Source organism: Pongo pygmaeus, chromosome 9 (genome assembly GCF_028885625.2).
Source record: "Pongo pygmaeus isolate AG05252 chromosome 9, NHGRI_mPonPyg2-v2.0_pri, whole genome shotgun sequence".
Classification (NCBI taxonomy): domain Eukaryota; kingdom Metazoa; phylum Chordata; class Mammalia; order Primates; family Hominidae; genus Pongo; species Pongo pygmaeus.
This window is the reverse complement of record NC_072382.2, coordinates 9919085-9943113: the sequence shown is the minus strand read 5'-3', so window position 1 is coordinate 9943113 and position 24029 is coordinate 9919085. Positions and strand designations below refer to the sequence as shown.

The following is a 24029-nucleotide window of genomic DNA, read 5'->3' as shown; positions in this document are numbered from 1 at the left end:
AAGGAAGGAGAGGCAGGTGGAACCAGGGCAGCTCTAAGGCACCTCTCCCCCAGGAGAGGACCTCACCACCTGGTGGAGACTCCACATGGATTTTTCTGGAACCCTAACAGTAACTACCCACTCACCACCCAAGACATGAAAAAAAAGCAGAAGACCCTTCGAAAAGTGCTTACAAAGCACAAGATGGGGCACTTTATCCTGTCCCCCACACCCCCACCAAAGCCTACAGCGCTGGCAGGCTGCAAGTCGCCAGCAGAGAAGGAAAAAAGCCACTTGGCGGTTTTAATTTTAGCTGCTCTGTGCCTGACAGGCAGGATTAGCTGGCTTGACCTTTAGTGTTGATGCCTCCCCAGGCCCAGGGCCTTAGGTGGCAGCTTCCAGGCACAAATCACCACTGGAGCTCATCAAACGTGGAGGTCTGAGCCCCAGGAAAAGGCCTTCAAAGGACAGAGACTAGAAAGATGAGCGGTGAACAAGGAGGGGCAAAATTGGTTCTCAGCGATGTTAACTAGTCACCAATGGGGAGACTGTGGAGCCACCCACACACTGAGCTCCCACCACCAAAGCCACACACAGGAGGCATGTGGTGGGCTTCCTTAATTAACCACCCACAGTCTCACCCCCGGACCAGGTGCTGAACGAAAGTTAAGGCAACTTTGGTGCTGCTGCTGCTGCTGGTAGAAGTTTATGTGAAAAGAAAAACCGGGCAGGGCAGGCATTAAAAAGAAAATAAAGAAGCAGACCCAGAAAACCACACTGCTCTTTTATTCAATGGAACATCCCCGCTTTAGCGCAGTGTTGAATCTAACACCGAAAAAAGCCCAGAGAAATTTCTGCAGATAAACCAGTGAAGAGAACGCGCAGTATACATTATTGTCAACATAATCACTCCATGGAGAGGGAAGCGGGAGGAAAAAGGAAGAATGAACAAGGGGCTCAAACCCCTACACACTGCAAAACATTCAGACATTTGGGATTAAAATAAAACATAAAAGGAAGCCTTCCAGGAAGGAGAGGACCAAATGGAATCTGAGGCAGCTCAGGTCATCAAGGAGCACAGGAAGAACTCCAGGCTGGCAGGCGAGCCTGAGGGAGCTCAGGCTGCCCACCCACTGCTGGCAGGAGTGCCAGGACGGATGGGAATTCCGGAACCTGGAGATGAACCTACCCTCGGCAACTTTACAAGACTCCCTTGACAAGGGTGGCAGAGATTAAAAAACCCCACGCTTTAAACAAACATCTTTGGGGGTGGCTATGGCACCTTGAAAAACCCACAACCAGCTTGACACGAATGGCCAAAGCCCTTGCCCAAAACCATTTGCTCCCCTCTCCGTGGTAAGGGAAGGAAAACTGGAGAGAAGGGAAAGGAATCTAATTGCAGCAGAAGACCGGGGAGAGCATCTCCTTGGACGGAGTCTGAAGAAAGGAAGAGATAAGGAAATAACAAAGGAAAAAGAAAAAAATTAATACAAATTTCACGATATGGAGCCAGCGTGTTCCGATTCCGTCCACAAAAATAACTCAGGCTGCTTTGCCGAACCATCCTGTCCACCAGGGGCGTTGCTGAGGCTGTCTGCCTGGAAGGGTCACCAATGGGCGCGGAAAGTCCTCACTCTCATGGCTCGGGCCATCGCCGCCGCGGGGAGGGATCCTGGCGGCCCGGTTTGGGGAGAGGCAAAGGGAGTTGGGTGAGGAGAGAAAGAAGACAAAGAAGACACTCGATGCTACGGGGCGCCAGGAGAGCCCAAGCTGGCGCCCCTACTACCACCTGCCCGTTCCCAAGCGAATCCTCAGTCGCTTGGCCCAGCCCAGTGCGTGCACACACACACATGCGTGCACACACAATCACATGCGTGCGTCCCAATGTCTGGCTCCATATGGTGAGGTTCGGCGTGTTTAAACGAGACCAATTCTCTCTCTATATAATATATATTTTCTTAAAAAACAAGTCTAGTTCTGTGGTGGAGGCGGTGGGGGAGCTGGAGGCATCCCGAAGGGCGGCATGCCCGCCACCCCCATGCCCATCATGGTGACAAAGTTAGAAGGGTCCATGGGAGGCGGAGGAGGAGGGGGCGGGGCATACATCATGCCGGCGGAACCAGGCGGTGGAGGCGGCGGAGGGGGAGGGGCCCCAGGCGGCAGAGGCGGCTGGACCCCGGGGGGCAGGGGCACCATAGTGGGGTTGCCTTGCATCTGAGGGGCTCCTGGAGAAGCTGCGGCAGCCGCCTGCTGCTGTTGCCATGGCGGGATGGACCCTGTGCCAGCGCTCGTGGTGGTAGTCGTCGTATCTGGGGTGGTAAAGAAGCCCAAGGTCACACGCGCGGGGGCACACCGCGGCTGTCTGCGGCTGCTGCCTTGGGATGGGGGCGAGGGGCGCCTGCTCCTTGCTTGGCATGCGGTACGGTGGTGGGGGGCGGGCGGGCGGGGCTGGTGATGGGGAGTGGAGTGGTGGGCAGGACTACCCTGGGGTCAGCCTCGAGGTCTCTGGGCTTAACAGAGTAAGCCCTTTGTCACCAAAGCCCCTGGAAGGGCTGAGGGGAAGGTACCAGACACAAGAACAGCTCTGATGTCCCTCCGCCCAGCCGCCGCCACCACCGAACGGCACATTCAACCTCAAGGCCACAGCTGCTGTCTCCCCACTGCCCAGTCCCACTTCTGCAGTCTCTCACCCCAATCGCAGCCCTTGCCAGAGCAAGCATGCACCATCCCACTCGACCCATATGCACCAGGCTCAGTCCAGCCAGCCGCTCACTCAGCCTGCAAGGGTCTGGACTTCTGGCCCCCTACCTACAATAGCAAGCTCCTCTCCAGGCCCCCACGAACCTCTCCCCAGACACAACCACACCAAACATCAGCTCTCCTCTTCAAGATGCCCCTCCACCCCCTGGACCAGGAGGCCCTTTCTGTTTACAACCCCAGCAGAGCCCAAGGGCTCATCCCAAGACACCTGCCTGCTTGTGTGAGGCTCTATGGTTTCTGTCAGCCCCATCCCCATCCCACCCACCCCCACAAGCCCAAAATATTCTACTCACTTTGCTGCCATGGCAAGGGGGTACTGGAAGCCATACTGCTGCTGGGCGGAGGGGGCGGCGGAGGCTGCTGCTGCTGCTGTTGCCATGGGGGAAGAGGACCAGAGGGAGGGGGTGGGGGCTGCCCACTGGGAGGCGGCGGCGGCGGTGGCATCATGCCCATAGGTGGTGGCGGCATCATACCTGCGGATAGGTGGAGGCAAAGATGAGGCCTCAGGGAAAGGGGGGGGGACTTGAGCCAGAGCCCCCACTCACCCAAGCCTAGGTGAAGACCCACAGCCAGCAGACAGCCATTACCTTTTCCTTGATGCAGGCGATAGACCCCAGAGCCCACAGGCGTACTTCCCAGGTACTGATCTTGATGGAAGGAAAGAGCAGGGACTTAGCAGGACATTGGAACTGGCCAGGGAAGCCACCCCTGTGATAACCTGAGTTGCTATCCTTACACGAGTTCTGAAAACTATGCCTGTAAAAGGCAGGTCTGTGCTTACCCAACACCGAATCACTCCCTGAACCAGAATGGAGTGAGTCTTGCTCCTTCCAGAGCCATAACCCTGGTAAGTCAAGGCAGACCCAGCACATTGCCCAGCCACTTGAGAGCTGCTTCTAGCAAACAGCGACCTGACGTAACCCCTTGCTTATCCCAAAGCCCCAAGGTTTCTGGTCTGACACTTACTTACCCATTGGAGGAGGGCCATGGTGCCCAGGAGGGTGGGGGCCCTGGTTCATCGGTGGTGGTGGTGGCTGCATCCAAGGGGGTGGGGGTCCATTGGGGTTGTGCTGCATGGGATGTCCACCATGCCCACCTGTCAGGCTGGGTAATGGGTGTGGGAAGCTGTGGGGGCCACCTCCGGGCCCACCAGGACCACCTCCGTGCATGCCGTGGTAGGGCCGACTCTCTGAAGGGCCAGAATTCATCCAGGGTGGGCGGCTCTGGGTGGTAGACATGAGAGACTACGTGAGAGCATTTCCTGCCAACGTCCCTACCTGCGCCCCCTAGTGGCAACATTGTTCTTCCAGTTATGCCACAGGACCAGAACACAAGAACAAGGTTTTCCCAAAGTGAGAAGTCCCCAGACTGGCCTGAGATCCCGGAAGAACAATGTTGCCATCCACATCCATTATCTGCTCTACCCAAACTACGCGGCCATAGCTCCCAGTCTCTGCAGTAGAGAATGGGGAAGCCAGACCAAGAGAGCCAGGCCCCAGGCTCACCGGTGGAGGTGGGTTGTTGGCGGGAGCAGCAGGACGAGGTGCGCTGGCCAGGGGTGTGGTGGCAGGCCCAGAGGTGGAGCCCACAGATGCTGGGACAGGTGCTTCACCCAGTTCAGCCATGAGGGACAAATATTCTTTATCCATCCGAGCTTTATCCTGAGCTGACTGAGGATCACCAGGCCTGAAGTGGGGTGGGGGACACAAACAGAGAAAGGGGAAAAACTTGTTAAGAAGGAAGCTTTTATCCTGAGGAACCAACATACGGAAAGTTTTGAAGAATTCAATCACCAGATCATCACACATCTTTCTAACCCCTTACTGGGCATGGCTCTCAACAGTCTCATCAGATCTTCAGTTTCATGCCCAGTTCTGCATCTGGGATCACCAGAGCAGAGGGACCCTGGGCGAAGAGCACAGGAGACCCTGAGCACCGATGGAGCACAGGAGACCCTGAGCACCGATGAAGCACAGTTTCTCTCAAGTTAATTTCATCAAACTTCATTCCCAGTTTGAGAAAAGGAAAATCTATGCAAGACTGGCACAACTGCCAGAACGAACTTCCTAAACAAAACCTTGCACGTTCGCCAGCCAGTCAAAAAGTGTTGATATCGAGTGCTGACTTGCAACTGGTCAGAAATCTGTACAGAGATTGCTTAGTCTTCTTGAACCAATTCTGAACAGCAAAAGCAGTGAATTTCCTATTGAGCCCCAGTGAAAACATACCCAAAATGGAAACTTCCAGTTTTTTTGGGCTCAAGACAAACAAACAGGGGTATCTGTACACCCTATTTCTCATCATCCTGGGCTTTAAATCACACCATTACAGACCACGCTAACAGAAAGGATGTTTCTCTTGGTAAGATTAACAGCAACCAATTAATGTGCCAGAAGAGTTGTCCTGCACATCACAGGCTACCAGGAAACCACCAAGAGCCAGCCCCTCACCTTTGGAATTTACAGTCTGAAGCAATGTGGCCAGCCCCTCCACACTTGGTACACACTGTGGTGTTGGTAATGCTGCGGGTCTCTGAGCTCTGCCAGGGTCTTAAGATCCTATTAAAGGAAAAAGAGGTCAATGCAAGGGAACAATCTCTACTTCCATAGGTTCTTCAGGTCTCTATACTCTCTCCTTTAAACTGATCACATACCTGTTGTCGTCTTCCCGAAGGGTCCCATTCAAGCGAGCCAACTCCCGAAGCTGCATCTTCCGTAGATCATTCTGGTCCTCTGGGGTCTCGATACCCTGCTTCAGGATGTTTCTTATCTAGTGAAGATGCAGTGGACAGTTAAGTGCTTAGGGCCTCCACCTAGGTTTCTACCAAGAGGCTTCCTTTCTGGGCTCACTGCTCACCTGTTCCACTGCCTTTTTGACGTTCTCCATTGTATTGGCAGTGACCAGGGCATGAAGTGGCTCATCTTCTCCTGGCAACATCTGGCCATCTTTGCGCCCAACCTTCCCTTCTTTCACAGACCCTTTCCCCCGGATCATAATCTTGGCATTGCACTCCTTCTCTATGTTTTTCAGGGTGTTCCCTCTAGAGAGAGACAGAAATGACTGAGTTGATACCTGACAAGTTCACACTCAAGAGGGAACAGAGGCTGGACCAATTTGGCATTGGTGGGAAACCACAGGCGCAGAGAATTGGATTTTCCCACCAAGAGCTCCATGAACTCTACATTATGGTCAGCCACAGTAAACCTGAGGATTTGACTTCTCCGCACTAGTGGGGAAGTTAAGACACCTTCTCACAGAAAGGCATTAATTCAGCCAAAATGAAATGTCCTACCAAAAACGGGAAAAGTAAGCCAACAGTACCCAATTAGGCACAAAACGCACACATCTCACAGGCTCTAAAGGAATTCTATATCCTATAGACCAGCAGTTACTCACCTGGGCCCGATGAGCAGCCCCACAAAGTTGATTTCTGGGTACTCATCTTGTGGAATCATGACTTTATCACTCACACGTGTTGCTGGAGGTCTAAGAAAGAAAAGCCTGTGTCACTGCACATTTCTGGAGGATGATACAGCCAGCAGCTTTTCTAAAACTAAATATTGGTACCAAGTGCTAATTATGGGTGACTTGAGGCAAGAGGTGAGTAGTACCAATATTGTCCCATCCCAGGTCACCCATGATCTGCATGTGTCCTCATCCCAGATGACCAAACCCCTCTGCTTACTTGTAATCTGCAGGTGGCTTGAAATCCGGATTGAGCGCAACCATCTCTGTGATGAGGTTGTGCCGCTCCTCTTCCAGCTTTTTGCGGGTGCGGAACTCTCGGGTGTTAAGCCGCTTCCCCTCGCTATTGTAGATGGGCTCAGGGGAAGGGGACCTGTGGGAAACAGACTCCCGTTTACTATTCTGCCCCGACTTCTCTCATTCCCACACGGACTATAACAAGTCTTTCCCAGCCCCTCTGCCTCTCAGACCCTAATACAACACTCTTCGGAGGAACCGACCATAACGTGTGCTACTCAAGATCGTGTGGAATGGGGAGATGGAAGCTGGCTTAACGTTAGGGGTCTGGGGTGTGTGTGAGAAAGGAAAAAAATAAAAGATTTTGCATCTAGAAGTGATGAGAGGAAAAAATGTCTATCCTTTGGGGAAAATCTCTGGACTATAAGTGGCAAGGACCGTATCATCCCCTGGAGTCTTCTTGCCAAATACGGATTTTCTTCCATTTGAAAAAAAATTACATATCCCAACTTTATGAACCACAGAAACCCCAAGTTTAGGCAAAAGGTTAACTCTTGGAGAGCTCATGCCCTATGAGGAAAAGCTTCTGTACCCCTAACACATAGTATGTATGAGCTCTTTAACCCAATGCAACTGGGACTGAAGGCTACTGCAGCTACTTGGCCCCCACAATGGAGAGAGATGGTTCAAGGCTTCGTCTTTGCTTTTCCTTCAATGGCCTGGCTGGCTGTGTCCAAGGCCCAGGAGACAACCTGTTTTCTGGCTGTTCGAGGTTGGGGAGTCTGGGTAGAGAAAAATGTTAAAGTGCTAAAGCAGCTTCTGCGAGAGGCTGCAAATGCAGATTTGGTCATACTTGTCTAGGGTCTGAACCTGCAAACAGCAAGGGGAAAACCTATGATTCTCCACCAGAGTTTACAAGTCCAGAAAGCAGATTTTCTCTCTCTCATTTTTTTTAAGGAGTAAAATGCTGTTGCTACAAGTAAAAAAATATAATGATAAAATGGTCAGTTTACCACAGCTGGATTTTGCGGTAATAAAAAAGAGAGGTTACACTCCTAGAATTTTGAGTTAAGATTACAAAAAGGACCATAGCTTGATATTCTGAATGAAAATTTAGTAGCAGCTGCAAGAAGGGAAGAGACCATGTGGATCAGGTTATTAAAAAAACATACTGAAAGTAGTCAAGACTCCTATACCCTTGGTTTAGTTGAGAGAACCTTGCCTAGTTGGAGAGCAAGGACTGAACTCGGCTGCTCCCACTGTCTTCAGCCTAAAGGGAACCATGTCACACCACGTTACACACACGATGGAATAAAAGGTCAGGTTTGTTCATGGCTAATGACGGCTAAATGACACCTCCGTTTCTAGCATTTGTATAAACTGTTAGCACAATCCATTAAGAGTGAACAAAAGCAAACATACCCCAGCTCATTAGACTACCATCTTATACATTTAAGTCTACAAGAAAAGTTTTAAACATGTTTTTACTGTGCAAGTTAAGCAGCATCGAAATAACAATAAAGTGGCTTAATTGATATAACACCTTTTTAAGAAATTATCTTAATTAAGAAAACCCATGCATTTCCCTCCAACCTGGGCTCAAAAGCAAAACCAATCAGGCATTAGGGCCTCTTTCAAAACTGAATACAAGGGAGGAAAAACCCTGCTCTGGTTTTATTTCTAACATGCTTGACATTTCTAATTCCCACCCCACAGCTGTCTAGAATTAAGCATTCTTAGGCTAGTTACAAAAACAACTCTTACCAGCACCCAATTGGCCATGTGAAGGCCTCACAACAGTTTAACCTCCTCCCAAATTGCAGAAGTGAAAGGCAAAAGCTAGTATTCTAGAGGTTAGACTGGCCCGACTTCTTCACCTCCAATAGGCATCGGCTAGATCGACTAAATTCTAATCCCAGTTATCCAGGAAGCAAAGAAGGTTTGTTAAAAATTCAACCTTTGGAGGAATTGACTGGTGACCTGTAGACATATTATCCAAGGGAAAAAGGCCAAAAAGGCACTAAACAGTTGTGGTCTATGACCTACAATGTAAATTAAAAAAAAAAAAAAAAAATCTTCAAAAAGAAACGAAACACAACCCTACAACCAAAATCTATCTATAGGTAAAATATAGCAAATGTAGTAAGTCAAATTAAAGAGTCAATATGGAGAAACAAGGAAGTTAATGTTTCCTGGCAAAGCATGGAAGAAAGATGCATGAGTGAGTGACTTCTAAAGCCATTACATCATCTTCCTGATTTAATAAGCTATTAACTAGGTAACAAAAACCAAAAACACTACTTTTTAAAGCAAAGTCTTTTCAACTATGCTGTATGTGCTAAGAGAAAATTCAGTGAGAGGGAGAGACTTACTGCCCTTCTAATTAAATGACCAATTTTAGCTGTTCAATCAGCTAATAAAATTCCAGTTTAAAAAAGTTCATCTCCCCCACACAATTTATTTTTCTGAGGTGAGAGAAACTGCAAACTGAAATGACATGACCACAGCTGTTTGAGGCCCACGCTCCCTTTAAGGAAAAAAAAAAAAGTAATTTAGGGTTGGTTGCATGCCTTCCCAAAATAGGTGAGAATATTCTGGCCCCTCCCAACACCCCCAAGGCAATGGCCAAGGCTGAAAGTTAACTGGCAGTGAAGGAAGTTGGTTAGAAATCTCATCTGATTTTGAAACCATCTCAAAACCATGAGCAGGAAGACTGCAGCAATGAGCTGACCAGAGCTCCTGGCTTGCTCAAGTTCAGGGATGCTCAAAAATATTTTTAGTCCCTGCACCGTGTACCTGTGAGAAAAATTCTATGCCCTGGGCTTTCGGCCAAAGCAGGTACTGAAAAGGCAGGTTAACGGGCCACCTCACTGTCCCTAAGGGTGGGTAAATCAGGTGAAGATCTACATGCTTACCAATTGGAAACCAGTTGTCCATTTTCCTGTAACTTTTTATTCTCCCAACATTTTTAAGTTTTATTCCAATTTTCTAACTGTTGACTGACCATACATATTTCTAATTAAACCTTAATCCCCAGAGTGGACAGGGTACAGTCGTCATACTAGGATTTTATTGAACTGACACAATATGTTGCCACCAGTAAAACGTATTGAGAAAAAGGTAAAAGCGTTACTGTCAGCTGGTTAAAACTGTTTCCCAACCTGTCCTCAGGGTTAGGGGGGATGCCCAGGTCTCCTGTGCGCAGTTTACGAGTCAGGTCTTCTATCTGCAGTTGCACTGGAAGAAACCAGGTTAGGAAAGAAAAAAAAAGGATGGAAAAAAGACAATGTTACCAATAAACATCTCAAATCTCAACAACAAGCATGAAGAACTCGGAGACTTTGAAAGGGACGACTGATCAGTGAACACATTGAAGCAAAAACCCCCAACCACCTATCGGCAGGAGTCCTTTTACATCTATAGGTTTTTTTCACTTCAAAATGGTTATCACTTAAGGAAACAAACAGTTTGTTGGAAGAGGGGTTAGCAATAAAGACTGTTCACTAAGGCTAACATCCAAGCAATTATTAGGAGGTGTTTCACCTCTTCCTCCCCACCAAGGCTTGCTCACAATTGGTACCCAGAACCATAAACCATGTTACGTCACCAATACCCGATTCCCATCAAATTACTTGAGGGCAAGAATTGAGTTTTTTCTTCATTAAACGTAGCCCAAAATGAGACCCAATTAACATGGGACAAGGAAAAATACCAACTGACCAAAGATCATTTTCATTAATACCACATTTAAAATTCCTTAAATAAGACATTTAATAACAAAATTCAACACCTTATAGAAATTTGTACATACTCTTTCTGTACAACCAGACCTGTACTAGTAAGGGCCTCCCAATACCTGCAGCTTTTATTCAATTATATGAAATATTTATTCAAATATTAAATGACAAACCACATATCTTAATAAACCAGTAACCATAAAGTGCTAAGAATTTGTGTTCAGGCTCACTATTCCTATGGGGAGCAGGCGTGTAGAAGAATGGAATGTGTGTTCAAAGACAATGTACTTGGCCCTCGGGCCTTGACCAATGAGCCTGTGCATGAAAAAGAGAGATGAGGGTTTCACAGAAGTTGCCAGTGACTCCAGGGAAATGTTACACAGCTGATTTTCCAAGATAATGGGAACTGCAGAGCCAAAGCAGCTTTCTTCAACATGCGGAATAACCACCTGTTCCTTACCTTCGCAGCATCTGAGAATTTTGAGCAGGCATCTCCAATAAGGGCAAATGTTACTAGGTTGGGTAAAAACTGAGCTGGCTCCAAGATAGGATTAATGCGTGTCTAACCAAAGATTCCTTCTAACTTTAAATACATCCACAGGGCTATACCAAACCCACACACTGAAACCCTGAAGAAATGAAAACCCATTATTATCGAAAGAAGATACTGGCTGGGCGCAGTGGCTCACACCTGTAATCCCAGTACTTTGGGAGGCCAAGGCAGGTAGATCATGAGGACAAGAGATCAAGACCATCCTGGCCAACATGGTGAAACCCCGTCTCTACTAAAAATACAAAAAAAATTAGCTGGGCATGGTGGCGTGCGCCTGTAGTCCCAGCTACTTGGAAGGCTGAGGCGGGATAATCACTTGAACTCGGGAGACGCAGGTTGCAGTGAGCCGAGATTGCACCACTACACTCCAGCCTGGTGACACAGCAAGACTCCGTCTCTCAAAAAAAAAAAAAAAAAAAAAAGATATTGAGGGCATCCTGGACAAAGCAGTATGTACCGTGGGAGATAGAAAATTAGTAAGACACATGGTTCCCCAAACTCCTTTATGCCTAAAAACTTCTGACTTTGCAGTTGAGTATTAAGCTCAACAACTCGAGGTGAAAGTCACCTTCACTGAGGGGAGAAGGTGAGTCTTCCTAACTGACTATGGAGATATGGGGACTGATCTAAATAAAAAGGGTCATTCTCTTCTGTGGAGAACTACACCTCTCCTTTGATTCTATCTATTTTGATTATAGCTATAAATAGCCCTTAGGGCCCAGTGAACTAACTAGCCCTCCACAGAAAGACAAATGGAGAGATGTAAAGAATTTGTGCTCTTCCCATCTTCTAAGTATGCTTGTGTTCTTGGGATATCACTCCACTACGGGCATTTCACAAGGTTGTAAAGACCCAGACTGGTCTAATATGAGACACAAGGGAATGGGTGGGAGTAGACAGGAACAGTAGGGGAAAGAACAAGTATTAGTAGTACTGTGAAAGGAGACAGACAATTCCAACGTCTCAAAATTCTCAGCAGTCTAAAAAACAGGAAATTAAGACCCTCAAGAGTAGTAACATGCTGGCCTTGAAGCTTTTTGGTTGTGAAGGCCACAGCCTCGTAGGCTTAGGAGGTCTTTGCCCGAATTTCCTCCAAAGGGGATGTTTATTTGGTTAGTAGAAAATGTTTATCAAGTGAACTTTTTTGAGACAGCTGCACAGGTATATAAAGATAAAACTTGCAATTAAAAACTTTTTTTTCAAAAAAGCAATTTTAAGGTTAATTTCAATTCCACTGTGGATAGTCATTCTTAATTCTCAAAACCTTCCAGCAGATAAAACCTTTTTATCCTAGCACTTCATTCCATATCCATGCAATATCCCTTTCCCAGCAGAGTTCTTTAACAGTAAATACAAGAGCCTTTATTTTAAGACAGCTCTCCATAGACCAAACCAGAAAAGATGTTGAAGGGAAGGTTAAATTCTTAAATTCAAGAAAATAAAAAGGGGTAAATTGTAAACACACTCTCAGAACCACTTTTTGTCAGTTTTTTTTTTCTTTCAGAAAGTACCTATAAAAAGTAAAAGACCACATTTTAGGGGGAGAAATATGAAATTACGGTGAAAGGCCATGCTGTGAAAAGTACTTGGTTTACAGTACCTGCGGTGTTCTCCACTGGGGCCTGTCCAGAGAGGCAGATGACACTCACCTCATCAACTGGCAATGAACAGCAGCTGAAAAGGGTGGCTGCTGGACTGGGGACTGTTCTTACTCCTAAGTGAAACCCTACCTTCCTGATACTCATGGAGAACACTGCAGTTATGAACAGACCAAAACAAGGAGTTGCAAATGCAGAACTCACTGGGCAAAAACTGACAGATGATACCAGTCGTGAAAGTATCTCATCTCAAAAAAAAAAAACTACAATCTCAAACTTTCAAGAAATGCAGATCTTGCTCAGAATAAATCGTAACAATCTCAAAATGCATTTGGATGCAGAACGTATATTTACCTATATAAGCTCTTTCTTGTTCTCGAGTAAGTCCAGGGGGAATAACTGTAGGCATTCCTGGAATCACCGTCTTCTGTTCCATTGTGTCTTGGTTCCAGCGGCTCCTCTTCCGCTTCTTACTTGGGAAGTCTAAAGGCAGAGACAAAGTCCATCAGATGTAAATATAAATAGTTATCAACAAACCGCTAAGGTTATTTAAGGTACTACACAGAAACTCAGCAGACTGTGAAACTGAGAGCTTAACCTAAAACTTAAACAGTGAAAAAACAGAAAACAAACCTCAGAGATCAGAGATTTAAAGCTTATGGCCACTATAAGGGTATGTGGTCCTTGGTCAGGCAAGTTAACATTTCACCTTCTTTTGTCTAGAGAAACTGTCAAATATATAAACATAATAATCTTAATGCATACGGCTGCAGAGAGTGTTAAATACATACTACATCAACCATGAGTGCTCTGAAATCCCCAGGGGAGACACGAATACACTGAAGAATCACAAGTTTGCAAAGCAGTCCTGATGGGACTGGAGGCTCCACCCACCTCCACTCCCCTCACCAGTCACTTTTGTAAGAGAGGCCGGACCACAGCTAAACCTAGTTACACCCTACCAAGTGAGAAAAGCCCAATTCCTCAACAAGATCACTTTTGTCTTCATAAGTTTAGCCAAGATCAGCATTCAATTTTCCTGGCCAGTTGGACACTGAGGGTCTGAACTCTTAAAAGGATCTATCAAAAATTCAACAAACAACAACCTGTACAATAGCAGCCAAGTTCTCCTTTCCCCATACATAGGCAGAAACTCCCTACATTTGCCACAAAAGAGTCCTCCTATTTCCCAAGGGGTACAGGATCAGAGGTAAAAACTTTTTAAAACAAAGTGACAGGGCAGCCAATCAGACTGAGATCTAAACATACTGAACGGAGATTTAAAAAAACAAAGTAGAGTTCTCTCCCCAAAAGAGACCAAGAAAGATCAGACCCAACCATCATCTGAAGCATGCCAACCTCTCCCGGATGAAAACCCTGCCTTGCTGTAGAAGCAGAGGAGCTATCCTTGGTACGGTTCCCATTCTGGTTCCTCAAGACCAGAAGGGAGTCGGGAGTCGCCGCATGTCATCAGGTGAGGCTTTCACGCCCTGCTGGCATTCACAGCCAGCACCCCGTCCAGCGCTGAACACCCGCCACCCCTCTTCCCGACACCAGCAGACTGGAGGGCAATAGGGGGCCCCCAGTCTATAGAGTTGCGCCGCACAGCCCGGCCACCTCACTGCGTCTGCGCACAGAGCGCCTCCCACCCGCCCAGCCCTCCCCCAACAGCGCGCGTGCGCACTCCAGGCCCTAGAACCAGGCCGCGCGCACCCTGGGGCGCCTCCGCCCGGGCCTGCCCGTGCGCGCGCGCGCGCGCCCCTGCCGCGTGCAGCCGCCGTTGCCGCCGCCGCGCGCCCCTCAGGCGGCCGGGCCCGTCCGCGCGACGCCTCTCGCGCTCTCTCGGCCCGACTCACCTCCTCCGCCGCCGGCCGGGCCCGGCTGCTGGTCCTTACGCGGCGGCTGGGGTGGCGGCGGCTGCGGCGGCGACACGCGCTGGTAGAGCGGCGGCGGAGGGGGCGGCTGCGGCGGCGGCGGGTACGAGGCGCCGGGGGACGGTGGCGGTGGAGGCGGCGGCGGCTGCTGGGGAGGCGGAGGGGGCGGCGGCGGAGGCGGCGGAGGCAGCGCCGCGAAGGGGAAGGCCGCGGTCAGGGCCCCCATCGAGCCCACGGGCGGGGGCGGCGGCGGCCCGGGAGCCAGCAGCCCCGCCCCAGGCCCGGGTGCAGGCGGAGGGCCCGGCTCGAAGCCTCCTTTGGGCCCGGGAAGCGGGGGCAGCCCGGGGGGGCCCAGCTTACCCAACGGTGTGGCGTTCGCTCCGGTCGCCATGGCGCCCCCGGGGACAGGCACCGGCACCTGCTTTTCCTCTGCAGCGGCTTCTCCTTCGCAAGCCTCCCGGGGGGAGGGGACCCGACTGCGCTGCCGGAGCGCGCGGAGCCCGTCCTCTCACGCGGCGGGCGGCGGCGGCGCGAGACGCACAAAGAGGGAGGAGAGAGGGCGCCGTGGGGGCGGGCCGGGGGCGGCGGGGCCGGGGCCTGGATTGGGCCGGGCCGAGGCGAAGGGTCGAAATCGGCGGCCTCCGATTGGCGGAGCCTCAGTCCTTCTTGATGCGCGCTGGGATTGGCCGAACCGTTAAGCCAGGCGAGGAAATGGCGGCGGAGTCCGGTGGGCTGGGAGGTGTCGCAGCGCGCACTTCATTTGTTACTGCGTGAACTGAGCTCCGAGTCCAGAAAGGAGGGGATGGGGTGGGGCGAACTCTGTGACGGAGCGGCGACGAGCTCTCTCATTGGCTGCGGTGGTGGACTCAATCAATCTCGCCTGCCTTGTAGTGTCGCGGGATTGGCTGTCGCTGGTTCCAGCCTTTTTCTACTCCCCTCCCCCAGGGGGCAATTTCTCCGGGATTAAGCGAGAAGTCGCGGCGGAAAAGGCCCAGCCGGAACGAGATTTATGGCGGGGGAATCCTGGAGCAGGAAGTGCGCATGCGTAGATGGAGCAAAACCGCTTCTCCACCCGTCTCCCTTCACCATCGACCCTCGGGTGCAGCAAGGAAGCCCTGAGTGACGTCAACCTTTGTTCCCATGGTAACGCGGAACCTTGGGGCGGGAGCAGGGGAGGGGCTGGCGCGCGCCGGAAAACCGGCTCAGTTGGCGCCGCAGGTAAAAAGGGACTTCCTGTTTTTTTGGAAAAAAAAAAAAAAAAAAGTGACCCAAAAAGCTACGAATAGAGAAGACTTATAGAAGGATTTAAAACAGTATTTGAACTGATGCAACAGCATATTAGATGAAAGGTAACATAAGCTTGTCAATTCAAAAATTACAAATACTTCTATTGGAATCTCAACGGAGTTCAGAGGATTTAATTAAATGATCTTAAAATCGTATAAAACAATAACTACGGCCGGGCGCGGTGGCTCACGCCTGTAATCCCAGCACTTTGACAGGCCGAGGCGGGCGGATCACAAGGTCATAAGGTCGAGACCAGCCTGACCAACATGGTGAAACCCCCGTCTCTACGAAAAATACAAAAATTAGCTGGGCGTAGTGGTGCGCTCCTGCAATCCCAGCTTCCCGGGAGGATGAGGCAAGAGAATCGCTTGAACCCGGGAGGCGGAGGTTGCAGTGAGCCGAGATTGGGCCACTGCACTTCAGCCTGGGTGACAGAGCGAGACTGTCAAAAATAAAATAACTACTACAGTAGTGGAAAAACTACAAGACGGAGCAGGAGCTTGCCTTTCCAGATGACAAACATAGTATATAAAACACAATAGGCCAGTGCCAAGGCACTGGGAGGCCAAGGCGGGGGGATCACCTGAGGTCAGGAGTTCGAGACCAACCTGACCAACACGGTGAAACCCTCGTCTCTACTAAAAGTACAAAAATTAGCCGAGCGTGGTGGCAGACGCCTATAATCCCAGCTTCTCAGGAGGCTGAGGCAGGAGAATTGTTTGAACCCAGGAGGCGGAGGTGCAGTGAGCTGAGATCGCACCACTGTGCTCCAGCCTGGGCAACAGAATGAGACTCCGTCTCAAAAACAAAAAACCACAATAATAAAACAATATGATATTGTTGGTAGGAAAGACACATTAGTGCAACAGAATCCGGAAATACCACAAAGGTGGTATTTTATTTCAATCAGGAAAAGATGATTTAGTTGATAAATGGCGTAGAGTCTAAATTTAAACAATAAAACATTTAGAATATAATTTAGGAGACTATAAGGGTATTCTAGGGGTTGAGAGACTGCAAAGACAGGAACCTCAAACTGTAAAAAAAATACTTGATTACCCCGAAAATTAACACTGATAAAAGTCAGACAATGATAGATGAGGAAAAATATTTGCCGTACGTGATAAAGAGCCAATACCTGTGATATACAAATACATCTTAAAAACGAATTAGAAAAAAGGCAAAAACAATAGAAAGTGAGCAAAAAATAGGAATGTACATGTCTCAGAAGAACAAATCCAAATAGCCAAGAAACATGAAAGCGTGCACAACACGTCTGCTGTGGTTTTTAAAAATAAATAGAAAAGATGTTGGAACCCCCACAACACTTGAAACCTGGAGAGAGAGGTGACTGTGATCTCAGCCACGTATGGTTATAATTTTTTCTGAGATAATAAATTAGACCTGGTTGTTTTTCTTGTTCTGTACAATTATTGGAGAGAATTAAACAAGGGACAAAAACCTGCTATCTTCTTAATGACCCTCCTTATAGATTAACTTCCCTTTTGTTGTCCTGCTTTACTTAGACCAGATGACAGCAAACCCATGACTATTACACCCTCTGTAAAAAATGTTAAATGTATGCCTCCCTAAAAGAAACACTGCTTACAACCAAATTATTATTATTATTATTATTTCAATTTGAGACAGAGTCTGGCTCTGTCGCCCAGGCTGGAGTGCAATGGCACAATCTCAGCTCACCGCAACCTCTGCCTTCCAGGTTCAAGCGATTCTCCCACCTCAGCCTCCTGAGTAGCTGGGATTACAGCCACCTGCCATCATGCCCAGCTAATTGTTACATTTTTGTAGAGATGGAATTTCACCATGTTGGCCAGGCTGGTCTTGAACTCCTGACCTCAGGTGATCTACCCACCTCGGCCTCCCAAAGTGCTGGGATTACAGGCGTGGGCCACTGCACTCGGCCTATAACCAAATTACTGTAAGTATGCACTGGCCATATATGAAGAATGTAATCCTAAAACTCCTCTGCCTCTGCATGTGTAAATGAAATCTTAACTTCTCTACTTCGAAACACTGACCCCATTCATTTGGAGTCGGTGTTTCCAGGTAGTCCACTCTCATGTTTTGTGCTTGAATAAACTATTAAAATTAGATTCTGACCCTTTTGATTACTTTAGGTGGACAGGTTTGAATGTGTCCCCCAAAGCTCATGTGTTAGAAACTTAATCTCCAGCCAGGCGTGGTGGCTCCAACATTTTGGGAGGCCGAGGTGGGTGGATCACCTGAGGTCAGGAGTTTGAGACCAGCCTGGCCAACATGATTCTCCTGCCTCAGCCTCCCAAGTATTTGGGATTACAGGTGCCACTACTATGCCTGGCTAATTTTTTGTATTTTTAAGAGACAGGGTTTCACCATGTTGGCCAGGCTGGTCTCAAACTCCTAACCTCAGGTGATCCACCCACCTTGGCCTCCCAGACTGCTGGGATTACAGGTGTGAGCCACCATGCCCAGCCAGAAATCTCTATTCTTTATAAATTACCCAGACTGGGTGTGGTGGCTAATGCCTGTAATCCCAGCACTTTGAGAGTCTGAGGTGGGAGGCATTTCTCAATGCCTTGATCTCAGAAGTTTGTGACCAGCCTGGGCAACATCTACTAAAAAAATAAAAAATAAAAAAAAATACTGGTCATGGTGGTCCATGTCTATAGTCCCAGCTACACGAGAGGCTGAAGCAGGAGGATTACTTGAGCCCAGGAGATCAAGGCTGCAATGAGCTATGATCACACCACTGCAATCCAGCCTGAGCAACAGAGCAAGACCCTGTCTCAAATAAATAAATTACCCAGTCTCAGGGATTCTGTTATAGCAGTACCACCTTAGACTGTGCTGAGTTTGTGCGACTGTTACAGAATCCTTGAGACTAGCTAATTTATTTACCACTATTTAGACACTGCCATAAGGGAAATACAAATTAAGGTGATAATGAGGAATCTCAAAATAAATGAAAATAGCAGAACATAAATGTGCTAACACCTACTATCGTTAATCTTTTAGAAAGCATTCTGTTGTCTATTAAAATTGTTCCCCCTTTCAAAAAAATAAAAAAAATGCATCTGTACTCACAGCTACTTGTGAAGCTGAGGTGGGAGGATCCCTTGAGCCCAGGAGGTAGAGGCAGAAGTGAGCTGTGATTGGGCGACAGAGTGAGACTCTGTCTCAAAAGAAAGAAAACAAACCCTTCCGATCCAATATCCCACTCCTGGGAATCTGCCCACAAACAAGCCATGTGATTATATAATGTTTTCAAAGTCTTCTGCATTTACTGCAGCATTGTTTGTAGTGGTAAAAATGGGCAAACAAAGTGAATTTCCATCAATATTATGAATGATTGAATTGGAAAACCCATAACCTAGAATATTAGGCAGCTTTGAAAAGCTGTTAATTCATACCAACCGACCTAAAGTAACTTCTGTTCTGTGTTAACAAAGAAATATATATGACATGGCCTTGTTTTTGTAACACAAACCCATACAGATGTGTGCATGTTTGCATATGATTATCTGAGCGTAACAAAGGCTACAGAAGGATACACAGCACATGCCCTCCTATTGCAGAGTGAAATGGGCGACTGGAAGTTGCCCAATACATCTTAAACATCCAACTTTTTTTTTTTTCTTATGAGATGGAGTCTTGCTCTGTCACTCAGACCAGAGTGCAGTGGCATGATCTTGGCTCACTGCAGCCTCCTCCTCCTGGGTTCAAGTGATTCTCATGACTCAGCCTCCAGAGTAGCTGGGATTACAGGCATGCGCCACCATGCCTGGCTAATTTTTGTATTTTTAGTAGAGACGGGGTTTCACCATGTTGGCCAGGCTGGCCTCAAACTCCTGATCTCAAGTGATTCGCCCGCCTCAGCCTCCCAAAGTGCTGGGATTACAGGCGTGAGCCACCACACCCAGCCTAAAAATGCTAACATTAAAAAAAAAATGCTTCATATGTTTAAAAAATGTATTCCGTGATTCCATTTATGCAACATTATATAACTGTATAGGCATTGAGAAATGCACCAAGGGCTGGGTGCGGTGGCTCACACTTGTAATCTCAGCACTTTGGGAAGGCAAGGCAGGAGGATTGCTTGAGGCGAGGACTTTGAAACCAGCCTGGGCAACATAGGGAGACTGTCTCTACAGAAACAAAAATAATAATAATCAGCTGAGCGTGATATGTGCCTGTAGTTCCAGCTACTTGGGAGGCTGAGGCAGGAGGATTGTTTGACCCCAAAGAGTTTGAGGCTGCAATAAGCTGTCATCACACCACTGCACTGAAGCCTGAGTGACAGAGGGAGACCATCTCAAAAAAAAAAAGAAAGGCTGGGTGCAGTGGCTCATGCCTGTAATCCCAGCACTTTGGGAGGCCGAGGCAGGCAGATCATGAGGTCAGGAGATTGAGACCATCCTGGCTAACACGGTGAAACCCCAAAACCCCATCTCTACTAAAAATACAAAAAAAAATTAGTTGGGTGTGGTGGCAGGCGCCTGTAGTCCCAGCTACTCGGGAGGCTGAGGCAGGAGAATGGCATGAACCCGGGAGGCGGAGCTTGCAGTGAGCTGAGATCGCACCACTGCACTCCAGCCTGGGTGACAGAGCGAGACTCCGTCTCAAAAATAAAAAATAAAAAATGCGTTGAGGTGGTTCACATCTGTAATCCCAACTGCTTAGAAGGGTGAAGTGGGATCACTCAAGGCCAGGAATTCAAGACCAGCCTGGGCAACATGGGTAGACCCCTGTCTCTACAAAAGATAAAAAATTAGTTGGGTGTGGTAGTGTGAGCCTGTAGTCTCAGCTACTCATGAGGACTGAGGTGGGAGGATGGCTTGAGCCCCAGAGGCAGGGGTGGCAGTGAGTGGAGGTGACACCACTGCACTCCAGCCTGGGTGACAGAATGAGACCCCATCTCAAAAAACAAAAGAAGGCTGGGTACGGTAGCTCACACCTGTAATCGCAACACTTTTGGTGGCCAAGGCAGGCAGATCACTTGAGACCAGGAGTTCAAAACCAGCCTGTCCAACGTGGAGAAACCCCATCTCTACTAAAAAGACAAAAATTAGCCGGGTGTACCGGTGCACACCTGAAGTCCTAGGTACTCAGGAGGCTGAGGCAGGAGAATCACCTGAACCCGGGAGGCAGAGGTTGCAGTGAGCCGAGATCACATCACTGCATTCCAGTCAGGGCAACAGAGCAAGACTCCCATCTCAAAAAAAAAAACAGAAAAAGATGCGGCCGGGCACAGTGGCTTACACCTGTAATCCCAGCACTTTGGGAGGCCGAGGCAGGCAGATCACCTGAGGTCAGGAGTTCAAGACCAGTCTGCCCAGCGTGGCGAAACTCCATCTCTACTCAAAATACAAAAATTAGCCAGGCATGCCTGTAATCCCAGCTACTCAGGCGGCTGAGGCAGGAGAATCACTTGAACCCAGGAGGCGGAGGTTGTAGTGAGCCAAGATCAGGCCACTGCACTCCAGCCTAGGTGACAGAGTGAGACTCCGCCTCAAAAAAAAAAAACAAAAAACACTTATCTATGACTCAGCCCTTCCACTCCAAAGTGTTTACCCACAAGAAATGATAGAATATATTCCACAAAGACAGGTACATGAATGTTCATAGCAGCTTTATTTGTAATAGTTCAAAACTAAACATGGTCCAAATGTCCATCAACAGGTGAACAGCGAAACAAACTGGTGCATCCAAACAATGGAATACTACTTGGCAATAAAAAGGAATAAACTAGTAATGCATGCAACAGGGATGACTCGCAAATCCTCGTGCTCAGCTAAGCAAGAAGCCAGACAAAACACAAGTACATACTGTGTGATTCTATTTACATACATTCTAGAAAGTGTAGATTAACCTGTATGACAGAAAGCGCAGATTAACCTGTATGACAGAAAGCAGCACAGTTGTTACTTGGGGATGGGAGGCAAGGAGAAGCAGGAGGGTGGGTTTACCAAGAGCATGGGAAACTTCCCAGAGTGAAGGGGATGGTGGTTATCTTGATTGTGGAAATGGCTTCACGGGTGTACACGTATGTCAAAAGTCATCACGTACACATTTTTATATGCAGCTTATTGTATGCCAATTATGCCTCAATAAAACTGTCTTTCAACAATACACACTAAAAGGCAGCAACTGCAAGGCGGCAATTCCAGAGTTCTGTGCAGGACACTGCAGTGATTCCTCTCCACTTGCTTTCATCATCTAGGGAAACGTCCTCTTTGTTTTTGGTCTTGTCTTTCAAGCGAGTTCTATTTTTTCAGTGATTACTTTTAAATATTTTTTTTAATTTTTTTTCCTTTTTTTTTTTTTTTTTTCTTTTTGAGACAGGGTCTCACTCTGTCACCCAGGCTGGAGTGCAGTGGCAAGTTCATAGCTCACTGCAGCCTTGAACTCCTAGGCTCAAGCAATCCTCCCACCTTAGCCTCCAGAGTAGCTGGGACTGCAGGCGAGTGCCACCATGTCCAGCTAATTTTTGTATTTTTTGTAGAGACAGGGTTTCATCATGTTGCCTAGGCTGGTCTAGAACTCCTGGGCTCAAGTGATCTGCCTGCCTCAGTTTCCCAAAGTGCTGGGATTACAGACATGAACCACCATGCCCAAACTAAAATTTTATGACATAATATTTGATACATATAAAAGGATGTGTGGCACCTTATGTGAGTTAGGAACTGAGTTATAACTTAAATACCCATGAACCTACCACCAAACCTGAGAGCTAAGATACTACCAATACCTTTAAAAATTCCTGGGCTCCTTCCTTATCCCATCCCACACTCCTCTCAGGGAACACCATCTCAGATTTTGTGCTTTTCCTTCCCTTGATTTTTTAATAGGGTTGTATCTTGGGCATGTATTGCTAAACAATAGATGGTTTCAGTTTGTTTCTGAGCTTTATAATATGCTATCGTATTGTGCATAAAGTGCTGTTTTAATTTACCTCTAAGATTCATCTGTGTTATTGCATTATGTCTGTTACAGTATTTCTGATCCTCCTGACAGCCCTGCAGTTGGCTTTGGATATGGTAAACCTAAGGAAAGTAAAGCTCAGCGAGGTGGGGTCGCTCACCCAGTCCAAGGGCAGATTGCAGGGACTCCTCTTCACCACATCTTGTCCATTCCCTTACTCATGAGGGTCTCCTGAGCACTGGCAGTGAGCAGGTGCTGGACATGCCACAGGGAACACGGCAGATCCTCCGCCGTCCTGAAGCACACATCATGGCACTCCCCTTGACTTTCACCAGGATGACTCCGGGTACGGGCCAGTTACCTGAACATCCTGGGGGGCCCACGTCCCTTCTACTTGTCCTGAAGAATGACTTAAAGAGTCATTCTTTAAGTTTCTGCCCATGGAGGGGCAACTGGACAGCAGCTATCACCACGACAAACGCAGCCCCCCCTGACTCATTAATGCTGCTTCCAGGAACTTATCTTCTAGAAATGCTTGAATATGTACAGAGGGGCACTGGCCTCAGAATATTTATTGCAGCATTGTTTGTAATATAAAAGTAGTAAAAACAACTCAAATTTCCACCAATAGGGATCTCACTGCAGGTCATTAACATTTGTTATGGGAAACATACACAATGGAATACCACTAGCTGTAAAAAAAATTTTTTTTTAAATGGGAGATCTTTAACGCAAAACTCTCGAGGATATATACATATCTTTTCAGGATGCATGTGATAATTTAAAACATTCATATTCTCCAGGATATATATATTTTTTTCTCTTTTTTTTTTTTTTTTTTTGAGATGGAGTCTTGCACTGTCGCCCGGGCTGGAGTGCAGTGGCATGTTCCAGGCTCACTGCAACCTCCGCCTCCCAGGTTCAAGTGATTCTCCTGCCTCAGCCTCCCGAGTAGCTGGGATTACAGGCACCCGCCACCATGCCCCGCTAATTTTTTGTATTTTTAGTAGAGACGGGGTTTCACCATGTTGGCCAGGCTGGTCTCAAACTCCTGACCTCGTGATTCGCCCGCCTCGGCCTCCCAAAGTGCTGGGATTACAGGTGTGAGCCACCACACCTGGCCCCCCAGGGTATATTTTTAAAGGGCAAGGTCGGTACAGTATGTGGAATATGTTAATACGTATAAAAAAATCGCCAAGAATAAAATATACCAAATTGCTTAAACACGCAAAATACTTCTAGAAGGGTTCATAAGTAACTGGGACCAGGGGTGGCTGGAGACAGGGGTAAGAGGGAGACTGTTCATTATATCTCTGCTGTATTTTAAAAAATATGTACCATGGGCAAAGGTTACCCATTTAAAAATACATAAATAAAATTTAAAGTGTTAGTCTCTCAACACATATTCCCTGGTTTCTCGGCCTTTATTTGCTCTTGGCCTGCCTTTGCTGGCAGTAAGCATTTTATGGGAGGCCCCCCACTTTGGCAGTTTACACTCTGCAGTCCAAACCCCCTTTCCAGACTGAATCTGAGGTCCGGGAAGATCCGCCACAAGGAGGCACTGTCTGCTGCTGGCTGCTTGGTGGACGGAAAGCCAGTCCTCCCCAGGGTGCCTTTG

The 24029-nt window shown here is 47.8% G+C and overlaps 1 protein-coding gene across 20 annotated transcripts; it reads right to left on the bottom strand.

The window, feature by feature from the left end:
* Window positions 1-742: 742 nt before the first annotated feature.
* On the bottom strand, window positions 743-17141 carry SF1 (splicing factor 1). 20 transcript variants are annotated; one of them, XM_054441118.2, is made up of 14 exons: window positions 14564-14775; window positions 14186-14348; window positions 12684-12812; window positions 9603-9678; window positions 6425-6577; window positions 6136-6225; window positions 5596-5779; window positions 5393-5508; window positions 5190-5297; window positions 4245-4425; window positions 3710-3983; window positions 3327-3386; window positions 3033-3212; window positions 743-1651 (listed from the first exon to the last, which is right to left on the bottom strand). In XM_054441118.2, exons 3-14 carry the CDS (start codon window positions 12763-12765, stop codon window positions 1587-1589), a joined length of 1569 nt encoding a protein of 522 aa, XP_054297093.1. In that variant the 5' UTR covers window positions 12766-12812; window positions 14186-14348; window positions 14564-14775; the 3' UTR covers window positions 743-1586. The 20 variants fall into 20 exon arrangements, with proteins under 20 accessions (XP_054297093.1, XP_063527814.1, XP_054297085.1 ...); XM_063671744.1 differs by having other exon boundaries at window positions 743-2288; window positions 3706-3983; window positions 14186-14351; window positions 14564-14762; XM_054441110.2 differs by having other exon boundaries at window positions 743-2288; window positions 14564-14759.
* Window positions 17142-24029: the final 6888 nt, after the last annotated feature.

Excerpts from the sequence above, each read along its gene's own strand:
- SF1 (XM_054441101.2), bottom strand. The coding sequence starts at position 14,594 with ATGGCGACCGGAGCGAACGCCACACCGTTGGGTAAGCTGGGCCCCCCC. Across the intron at positions 9,679-12,683 it reads ACAAGAAAGAGCTTATATAG|TGCAACTGCAGATAGAAGAC; the intron begins GTAAATATACGT and ends GGTTTCTTCCAG. Across the intron at positions 4,426-5,189 it reads TCAGACTGTAAATTCCAAAG|GCCTGGTGATCCTCAGTCAG; the intron begins GTGAGGGGCTGG and ends ACCCCACTTCAG.